This window comes from Suricata suricatta, chromosome 16, assembly GCF_006229205.1.
Source record: "Suricata suricatta isolate VVHF042 chromosome 16, meerkat_22Aug2017_6uvM2_HiC, whole genome shotgun sequence".
NCBI classification, from domain to species: Eukaryota; Metazoa; Chordata; class Mammalia; order Carnivora; family Herpestidae; genus Suricata; species Suricata suricatta.
Window position 1 is genome coordinate 56,567,920 of NC_043715.1, and position 9,637 is coordinate 56,577,556.

The window sequence follows — 9,637 nt, forward strand, 5'->3', positions numbered from 1 at the left end:
GGGGACTCACTGACCTCTAGAAGGAGCTCTTGGATCTCTGGGAGGGAGCTGGCCCTCGACCCCAGCACAGCTCTGATCCGCCTGGCGGGGGCTGGGTCGGTTTGGAGACACCCAGGGATCTGACGCCTGACCATCTGTGACTGCTGACCCCTGAGCCGCCTCCCCCCACCCCCAGTAGGGTGTCCTGGCCACTGCCGCCCCACCCCCGCCCCCAACTCCAGCCTCAGGACTACAGAAGCCCTTCCCTTCCCTACCCACTCCTGCCCAGCGAGCAAAGCCATAAGGGTGGGGGCCACCCCGTGGTGTCTCCCCGGAAGCCCAGGCCTCAGGAGGCGGCGGAACTGACCTGGGGGCAGCCCTCCCTAGACACTCCCCTGCGGAGGGGAGTGGGTTTGTGTTCAGCTCTGGGACTGTCTGAGGTGGGGGGGCCAGGTGGGGGGATGTCTGGGACACATCCTCACCACCCCGTGGGTCTCAGGGAGGCCGGCTGCGACCTCATCGTTCTCATGGTGCTGTCCCTGGTGCTACTGGGGTGTGGGGGGGGTCTCCCCTCCCCCACACCAGAACGGGGTATGTTGGGGGATTGGAAGCACTTGAACTTTTTATTTTATTAAAACCTTGTTATAAGCAGTGCCCTTTGTAGCTTTTCATTCCGATTTTCATTTTGATTTGTGGAGGGGATGATTGTGGAGCTTTGGAGGGGCGAAGGCCCTGAGTGTGGGGGGGGACAGAGGCCAGAACCCCGCCCCCCGGGCCCAGGGGTGCCTGTGAAGAGTGTGCGAACTCCCCGCCTCTTTGAGATGAGGTGACTGGTCCAGCCAGCAGGAAGACTTGCCCATGGTCACATGGGGCCCGGCCTCCCTGTACCCTCGTCCGTGTCTTCTCAGTAGGCCCGGCTCTGTGGGACCTGGGCGATGATGCTCCGGATCCAGGGCCGTAGGGACGCCATCAGCTCTTCGCGGTCACCTCCTTCCCGCCATTGTGCCTGAGAGATGGGGACGGTCACCTCCTTCCCGCCAAATTGCCTGAGAGATGGGGACAGCCACCCACTGGTGAGTGCATCCTGCCTCCCCTGCTGGGGGGTGGGGGGCGGAGCCATAACGTGTTTGCCTCAAATCCCTTCATTCACAGAGCACCTGTCTGTCTGCCCTGTGACTGCCACCCAGCCTGTTAGTGTGGAAGGAAGGAGAGGAGGGTGCGGCAGGAGGGGTCCCACCGTGGCCTCCACACGGACTGGAGGGCACGGGCCTCACTGTGGCTTCTAGACCAGCGGCGCCACAGAGCCAGAATCTTCTTCTTCAGGATGGATGGATGGACGGACGGACATGGGGCAGGGGTGGGGGGAGGCTCCGAGGACTTTCAGAGATTTTGTTTTAAACGTGGTGACTAAACATGCACATGCACGCTCTTCGGGGGAGAGAGCTTGGGGCCTCGGTCCACTTCCCTAAAGCGGCTGGAACCCAAGTGGGCAGGCGCTCACCAGGGCTCTGCTGCCGTCTGCAGCCGGCTGCCCCGCCAGATGCCAGGAGCACCCCCTCAGTGGTGACAGAAGTGTCTCCAGACCCCGTCCGGTGTCCCCTGCGGGGGGCAGAGCCACCCCACTGAGCAGCGCTGGGCTGGGGCAGCAGGGTGCCGGGAGGGAGCTGCGCACCCAGCACTCCCAGGACCACCCACCCCCTTTACAGACAGCCTGCGGAGGGCGGGAACATGGGCGGTGTCCACCTTGCTTCCAGGTTCTGGCCCGACCCCCAGCCCCCTCCATGACAGGACAGCGCCGGCCCGGGGAGGGAAGTGTGAGAGCGGGCAGGTCAAGGCAGGGTCCCCATCACGCAGCTTGAGCAAGGGCGTAGGGAAGACGGCCCTGAAAGGAGCAGCAAATACAGCTCACGTGCTCGAGGTCTCCACTCTGCCTTCTGCTTCGCCTCTGGCAGCTGGGCCAGCAGCAGAGCCGAGGGTGCCACCCAGGCTGGGCACCCCAATCCTGGACCCCCTTCTCTCCTGGCCCTTTTATGTGCACATGACTGGCCAGATGTCTCCAGGGGCCCTCAGACCCTGTTGACGGGCCAGCCTTCATGGAGGGCAGCCTGCGTGCAGTCACTCCCACTGTGCGATGTGGGGTCTGGCACCAGGACTGAACCACCACGCTGATTCAGGCAGAGACCCCCACACACCCTGAGCACCCTGGGCCAGACCAGCAGCCTGTGACTCCCAGCACCGTCCTCCCCACCAGCCCTACGAAGAAGTGCAGGTGTGGTTCTCAGCACACTGTGGGGTCGGGCCGTGGTGCAGAGGGCTCGGGGGGGGGGGGGGGGGGGGGGGGGGGGGGGGGGGGGGGGGGGGGGGGGGGGGGGGGGGGGGGGGGGGGGGGGGGGGGGGGGGGGGGGGGGGGGGGCATGTGGCTGGTGAGCTGTGCGGCTGGGCCTTGAGCCATTTCTCAGAGTTCATCAGGCTGTGGGATCTTCAGGATGAGAGAGGCTGACTCCAGAGACGGGAGGCTGAAGCTGGGCCTGCTGGGGACCCAGGAACAGTGACCTAGGATGTGGTGGCTTCCATGGGGTGGTGGGAGGCAGGGAGGAGAGGGACAGTGGGTCCTGGAGGGTTTGCATTTGCATTTTCGCAGCAAAGCTTAAGGGCAGCCCTCGGTTTTGTGATTCGGATGGGCAAGAGCCTGGAAGAACCTCAGCTGTGGAGGCAGACTGGGAGGAAGGGACTGGCTGAGGGGCTCAGAGGCAGGGGAAGAGGTGGCCTGAGATGGAGGGGATGGGGCTGGGGGAAGAAAGGGGAGGGGGGAGGGGGAACGGCCAGGAGGTGGTGAGGAGCGCAGGGATGCAGGTTGGGGAGAGGGGTGGGGCCCCACGACCTCCTCTGACCCGGGAAACTGCTGCTGCAGTCCTGTCCTGGGGCTCGGCGGAGAGGTTCAGAGTTCAAAGCCGGGGGTGTGAACTGCTGTTGACCCAGACAGCCATAGTGAGGGGGGCCAGACCCTGCCCCTGGCTTGGGCACCTAGGGCTGATGGCCAGGAGCGTAAAAAAGACTCCAGAAGTAGAGGGATTGAGGCGCTTGGGTGGCCCAGTCGGTTGAGGATCTGACTCAATTTCAGTTCAGATCATGATCTCACAGTTCATGAATTTGAGTCTCACATCCTGCTCTGTGCTGACATCGTGGAGCCTGCTTGGGATTCTCTCTGCCTCTCCCCTGCTTGTCCTCTCTCTCTCTCTCTCAATCCCTCTCTCTCCTTCCCTCCCCCCCCCAATAAATAAGCTTTAGAAAAAAGTGGTGGAGGGCTGATGGGGGGGGGGGGGAAGCAAACAGAAGGTTGGGAGTGTCTTCCAGGCAAGGGAGAGAAAGCGCACTCCAGGCAGGGGTGGCTTGCTGAGGTCCAGAGGGCGGCTGGCGCTGCACAGGTGGCAGGCTCTGTGCTCAGACACTACCTGGGTGACCACACTGAGTGTCAGGCAGCCGGCACCCCCATTTGGTGACTCAGAGAGCTGCCTTGCCTGTGTGGCACTGCCAGCTTCTCCGCTGCTCCCAGCAGGCCCTGCACACTCACCTGCCCTCCTGTGGCTCAGGCTGTCGTTGGGGAGAGGGACTCTGGGGGCGAGGTATCTGGGTGAAGCCATCCCAGGAGATGCATCTGGGGTGCGCCCTGGGTGGTGTGATGAGAGTGGCGGCGGCGTGGGGTGGGGGTGGGGCAGACAATCATCCAGGAGGGTGGGAGGAGCTCCGTGGAGCCATCCTCCCCTGTGTCCGCTCAGCCCCTCCCATCCTCCCGCCTCTCCCGGTAATGGGACTCTGTACCATCTCCGTTTCCTGGGGAAACTGAGGTGCACGCAGGTCAAGAGGCTTGTTCAAGGTCACCCGATAAGTTGTTCTGATTAGTAACAGCCGCCTTTGAACCCCGGATTAAAGAGGCCTCCTGAAAGGACTTCAAGCAGAGTCTGGGTCCGGGCTGTGGCAGGAGGCTTACAGCTTCAGGGAGAAAGTGGAATCCAGTCCTCCCCGTGCCCAGGACCCAGTCCAGGCTAGAACCCCAGAGTTTAGTGCCCTGTTAAGGATCATGCCTCAGTCTTGGGGGGTGGGAGGTACAGGTGGTTGGAGATGACATTTCAGGGGGCATTTGGAATCAGAACGAATTTTGGGGAACCTGGGTTAGGGCAGACCCAGTGCCCGGATGCGACAGGAGCAAATTATTCAGACAGGAGCTTGGAGTACCCTAGAGAGTGAAGAGCCGGCTGCTCTGTTCTTTGGGGAAAGGAAGGAGGAGACCGCTCTGGCAGGGACAGGGCTGACGGGGTGAGCTGTGCGGAAGACTTGGGGGAGGGGCGACTCATGGGATGAAGACAGGGTGGGAAATGGAGTCAAACAGGGGCGCGAGCGTGAGAGTGGTGAACCAGAAGAGGGTCAGCGTTGACCCCAACCCCCGGAACTTGGGAATGGAAGTCCAGAGGAGGTGGGGCAGGTGTTTTAACAAGAGAGGAAGGATCCTGAGGGAGGAGATGCTAAGTGTGGGTTTGGAGAGTCGGGAGCACCCTGGGGGCCACGTGTTGTCATCCAAAGATCCAGAGAGACCCTGGGCTGGTGGCGGCCGCCTGCTGGAGTCTGTGGAGCAAGGGCGGGCGGGGCTTGGTTGCCCCTGGCCTGGACACCTACCTGTCCGCCCTCCATGCCAACCCTGATGGCGATGGCGCAGAATCCTCCCCTGCCATCCCTTCCATCGGAACCAGTAGTGTTAGCTGCAGAGCACCGACAAAGGACTTCTCCAGCCCCCACGCCAGTTAATAAGAAACATCAGCAGCGACATAGCTTTGTTTGCGGCTTAGAAGAGTCTCCGCGGGACTGGAGTACGGTGGGGGTTTGGGGGTGTCAGTGCGCTGACCCTTCGGGGGGTCCGCACGCAGGCCGTCAGATTTTACCCGCGAAGGTCCCATCCTGGATCTGCTCGGTCCAGCGCTGCACCTGCGGAGAGGAGGGCGGGAGGGGAGGCTGAGGGCGCCTGTTCGGCCCCGCGGAACCCTCCACCCTCGCCGGGTGCGGCCGGCTGCCGGCGTCCCCTCGGCCTGCTCACCCAGCTCCTGGGGCACAGCGACTGGAACACGCGGAGGTAATACTCGCAGGGCTGCGTGCTTTTCCCGTGGCGGTTCATTTTCTTGACACAGCGGTGGTAGTCTGTAGGGTGGGGCGGAGCGCGCGGCGGGGTCGCCTCTGTCCAGGTTCCTCCGAGCCTCGGCCCCCACCTCTCCAGGCCATGCCCCGCCCCTCAAAGACTAGGTCCCGCCCCCGCCGGGTAGGCCCCGCCCATCCCTCCTTCGCCTCCACCCTGCAGGACTTGGTTAAGGCCTCTCCAGAGCAGGTTCCGCCCACTCCCGGCAGGCTCCGCCTATCGGACTCTCGCCCCGCCCCTCGGCCCAGGCCCCCTCCAGAAGGCCCCGCCCGCTCAGGCGAGGCCCCGCCCCTTCCAACCGTGGCCCCCTCGTCTCCCATCCCAACCGTCTCTGCCACCGAGGCCGGTCCGGGACCCTCTCCCTGTCCTCTGGTGGGGCGGGTCCCTTCCTCTGTCCTACTCTCTTCCCCTAACCTGGACCTCAAGGTCTCACCCAGGAAGTTCTGGTAGCAGTTACGGGTCTGGTTCTGGTTGGGGAAGCGCGGGTCAAAGGGTGGTGTTGGCCATCTCCCCTTGGGGGACTTCTGGGACTCAGTATCCAACATCCAGGGAGGCAGCAGCTCCTACGGGGGCAAGGGGGCTCCGTGGGGCCTGGGGGGCACCCCTCGCTCAGACCTGAACCCAGCTCCTGGCCCCCACCCCGAAGCCCAGCCCCTGTCCTCACCAGACTGATGTCAACGTGTCACTGGGTCAGCTAGCTATGCTTGTGGCTCCATCCAGCGGTGCCCCTCGCTTCTGAGCGTCGGGGGTCCCAGCCCAGGAAAAACACAACCCCTGGCAGGATTGGCTGGGGCCCCTGGAACCCCAGCCAATAGGAGCCGCTGCGCTGCAGGGAGTGTTCTGGCCCCCAGACCAGGTCTGGGTGGACACCCCCCCCACCAACGCCCGTGGCCTCTAGCCTGCATCCCGACGCTGCCCCAATAAGTAGTCCTTCCCCATTCCTCCCAGCTCCTGGGACCCACCATTCTGCTTGGATTTGCCTAATGTCCAAGTTTTCTACCAATGGAACCCCACATGGTGGGGCCTTTTGCACCCGGCTCCTTTCACTGAGCCTCATGTTTTCAAGGGATGCAGCAGGTGCTCCCCTGCGTTCTGTGCTTTTGTAGCCCAGGCCTGTTCAGGTCTTTGTTCCCACCGTGTAACAAATAATAAAACCCAGGGGTCTTGCCCAGTCCCATGGTCCTTCACTTAACTTCAGCCTTAGACACAGCTCCCCCTTCACGCCCAGCTTATCGCCATCCTGTCCAACTCTCAGAATGGTTTCCCCTTTTCTCTCTTTGTCTACACTCACTGGTGGGGGACCTCCTCCAATCTCCTAGCTTGCAGTAACTGTCCATGTGCCGATGATTTCCCGAGTCACTCCCAAGTCATATACCTGGCTACCTACCCTACATCTTCATCAGCGATCTTGGAGGTAGGACATCCAAGACGGAATTCCCGATCTTCTCCCTGCCACCTGCTCCATTCACAGCCTCTCCGACTGCTGCTGATGGCCATGGCTTCCCCCCAGTGTCCCAGACCCCAAGCCCTACAGTTGCCCTTGGTGCCACACGGACACGTCCAGTCCATGAGCCAGCCTGTTGGCTCAGCCATAAAAGCATCTGCACCGTCCTGCTTCTTTCTCACAATTCCAACACCTCCCCCTTCTTGTCTCATGCCTGGGTCATTGCAACTGCCTCCTGCCTATTCTCCCAGCTTCCACCCTTGCCCCTTTCCTTCTCTATGCTTCAGCCAGAGAGAGCCATTTCAAATATACATCAGTTCTAGCCATTCTGCCCCAAGTCCCCCAGCTCATTCAGCGTCAAAACCAAAGTCCTTAAAATGGCCCGCAAGGTCCCACGTGATTGCCGGGACTTCCATGACTTTTTTTGACTTCACTTCCTACTTTTGGGGCCCCTTGAACTCACTCTTGGTCCAACATGTCACACACACTCACATCTCAGGGCCTTTGCAGTGGCTGCTTCTTCTGCATGGAACATACTTTCACCAGATGTGTGCGTGGCTTCCTTCTTCTCCTCCTTCAGGCCTTTACACAAATGACATCAACTCACTGAGGCCCCTCCTGGACCAACCAGGCCAGCACAGGAGGCTGCCTGCCCTCACTGCTCGTCCCCCCCTCTCCTGCTTTTTTCTCATGGAGCTAGCACCTTCAAGCATACAATATAATTGACTCCATTTTTGTCAGGGCTCCCAACCTCAGCACTATTGATATTTTGTCTGGATCATTCTCTGCCATGGTGGACCATCCCGTGCATCGTAGAATGTTGAATAGCATCCCTGGGCTCTACACAGCAGATGACAGGGGCATATCCCCCCAAATTGCTCAATGCTCTGTGCCTCGTGCTTAGAACAATGCCTACCATAAGTCAGAACTCACTATACACTGAGTCCATCAAGAAAAGTGAAAAAAGGAGATGATCCTCTTTTTATCTTGCAGCTAATGGAGTTGACAGAACATGTTAGCTGTCACCCCAAATACCTGGCTGAAGACACCCAGTTTCTCCATGTTCTCTGCCTCAGGGGCCATGTGCTTCACACTCTCATCTTCTAAGAGCGTTGGTAAGATAACATCAGAGGACAACTCCTTCATGGCCAAGGGGCCCTGGTCCGGCATCCCTTCCAGCGGGCCTAACGTCCCCTCGAGCCCATGAGATGGTCTCTTTGGCTTTGGAACACACTGGCCTCCATCTTTGAGATGGGGGTCAGTGAGGTGGGTGGCGGGGTACCTCCTCCCACCTGGATGCAGCCAGAGGGATGGGATTCGGGGAGACACAGTCCGTCACCAGGCTGCTGGCCTCAGGCGCTTTGGCAGACTCTTTTGGGATATGGGTCTGTGATTCCACCCAGCGATATGTGGTCTCATCACCCCATGGATGCATTCTCTCCTTCACCCCGGTGCCAGACAGGGACTGCTCTCCAACCACCTCTGACGTCTTCTGCAGCAAGGGGACCTGACTGTGGCTGACTGTGGACATGTCAGACGTCTGGGGGGTCAAGACCCAGAAGGGCAGACTGACTGTTGCTGGTCTCAGGGGCGGTTCCTTGGAGTTGGCCATGATCATCGTCTTGGCAACGGCGAGCTCCTCCACGGAGAATGGCCTCCTCCCCTCCTCCGGGGGCCACTTCTGCTGTTGCCCCACTGTCGGGGATGTTAAGCCAGGCGTGTCCAGGGATGTCTCCTCCTTCTTTACGTGGACCTTGTCCTTCAACTTGCCCCTGCCCTTCAAGCCATCCAGGGTGACATCCAGGGCGTTAGTGATCACGACCTCCTCTGACTCCTTGGTGGTGGCGGTAAAAGGCAGCTCCTGGGATGTTCTCGGGCTCCTTGCCTCTATCAGGTCCATCTCCGGGGTACCCACAAACCTCAGTGGTCTTGGCATCCCTTCGAGCTTGCTTCTCTCAAGCACATGCCCTCTAGGACTTCCCACGGGCAATGTGCCCAAATTTGCAGTGTCCAGTGCCATCTGGTATTGAGCACGTGAGGTCAGAGCCTTCTGGGATGGGGTAGGTAGGAACAAAGATTTCCTTCTTGGGACAGAGGGGGATACAGCCTTTGGAGGAAGAGCAAGTAGAGGTGGGCCCTTCCGTGATGGGCCGGGACTGGCTGCGGCCTCCTGGGAAGCAGGAGATAGAGCTGGGGCCTTCCGAGGCCGGCTGTGGACTGCTGGGGGCTTCTGGGTAACAGTGGGCACCACGGGGGCCTGCTGGGATGAGCCATGTGCAGTTGAGATCTTCTGGGATGGAGCGCGCACTGCTGAGACCCTCCTGGACTGGCCAAGGAGGAATGGAACCTTCCAAGAGGCAACGTGGGGGTTTGCGGTCTTCGGAGAGGGTGGAGGCCCCTGCCTCTGCCCAGGTCCCAGAGCCTGGGCCTTTCTCTCGTGCCTGCGGAAGGAGGGGTAATCGGCTGGGCAGGAGAAGGGGGGAGGGCAGGTGGCTGGGGAGAAGGAGGACGAGGGCAAGGGGCTGGCATCGGGGTCCCCCAGGTTTTCAATGTCCTGCTGCCACGGGTTCGAGTCAAAGGGATCACAGGATTCCAGCAAGAAGGCATCAGGCTTGTCCGCGGAGGCACGGCGGGTGGGGGTCTCAGTCAAACCTCCCGGGACTGTGGCTGTTTCTGAGTCAGAAAAGCAACCCTGTAGGTGGACAGAGAAGAGGGGAAGAATGGTCAGGACCAGGAGATGCTCCCAGCTGCCTCCTCCCTCAGAACCTGGACTCCAGCCCCTCCTCCCTCAGACACAGGAGTCCAGGCCCCCAGCCCCTCCTCCCTCAGACCCAGGGGTCCAGGCCCCACCCCCTCCTCCCTCAGACCCAGGAGTCCTGGCCCCCCAGCCCTTCCTCCCTCAGACCCTGCAGTCCAGACCCCCAGCCCCTCCTCCCTCAGACCCAGGGGGCCTGCCCCAGCCCCTCCTCCCTCAGACCCAGGGGTCCAGGCCCCCAGCCCCTCCTCCCTCAGACCCAGGGGTCCAGGCCCCA

General features: G+C 61.3%; 3 protein-coding genes and 1 long non-coding RNA gene across 7 annotated transcripts in view; 1 reads left to right on the top strand and 3 right to left on the bottom strand.

Annotated features, from left to right (window-relative positions):
• Window positions 1-283, top strand: part of KMT5C (lysine methyltransferase 5C) — a 21,658-nt gene extending 21,375 nt beyond the window's left edge. Inside the window, exon 10 of the mRNA XM_029924397.1 lies at window positions 179-283. Coding sequence (XP_029780257.1) covers window positions 179-283 — 105 coding nt within the window. The remainder of the gene's footprint in view (window positions 1-178) is intronic.
• A 300-nt stretch (window positions 284-583) lies between these two features.
• LOC115280115 lies at window positions 584-4,641 on the bottom strand. Its single transcript, XR_003903654.1, has 3 exons — window positions 3,799-4,641; window positions 3,551-3,646; window positions 584-1,025 (listed from the first exon to the last, which is right to left on the bottom strand). It is a non-coding gene; the product is annotated as an uncharacterized LOC115280115 (long non-coding RNA).
• A 147-nt stretch (window positions 4,642-4,788) lies between these two features.
• On the bottom strand, window positions 4,789-7,464 carry LOC115280093 (cytochrome c oxidase subunit 6B2). Of its 4 annotated transcripts, none has more exons than XM_029924778.1 (4): window positions 7,098-7,464; window positions 5,595-5,724; window positions 5,066-5,166; window positions 4,789-4,956 (listed from the first exon to the last, which is right to left on the bottom strand). In XM_029924778.1, the coding sequence occupies exons 2-4, from the start codon at window positions 5,704-5,706 to the stop codon at window positions 4,903-4,905; spliced, it is 267 nt and encodes an 88-aa protein (XP_029780638.1). In that variant the 5' UTR covers window positions 5,707-5,724; window positions 7,098-7,464; the 3' UTR covers window positions 4,789-4,902. The 4 variants fall into 4 exon arrangements, with proteins under 4 accessions (XP_029780638.1, XP_029780641.1, XP_029780637.1 ...); XM_029924781.1 differs by lacking the exon at window positions 7,098-7,464 and adding an exon at window positions 6,549-7,072; XM_029924777.1 differs by lacking the exon at window positions 7,098-7,464 and adding an exon at window positions 5,826-5,957.
• A 93-nt stretch (window positions 7,465-7,557) lies between these two features.
• Window positions 7,558-9,637, bottom strand: part of FAM71E2 (family with sequence similarity 71 member E2) — a 3,584-nt gene continuing 1,504 nt past the window's right edge. Inside the window, 3 exon segments of the mRNA XM_029924398.1 lie at window positions 7,558-7,828; window positions 7,831-7,878; window positions 7,881-9,371. Coding sequence (XP_029780258.1) covers window positions 7,599-7,828; window positions 7,831-7,878; window positions 7,881-9,371 — 1,769 coding nt within the window. The 3' untranslated portion in view covers window positions 7,558-7,598.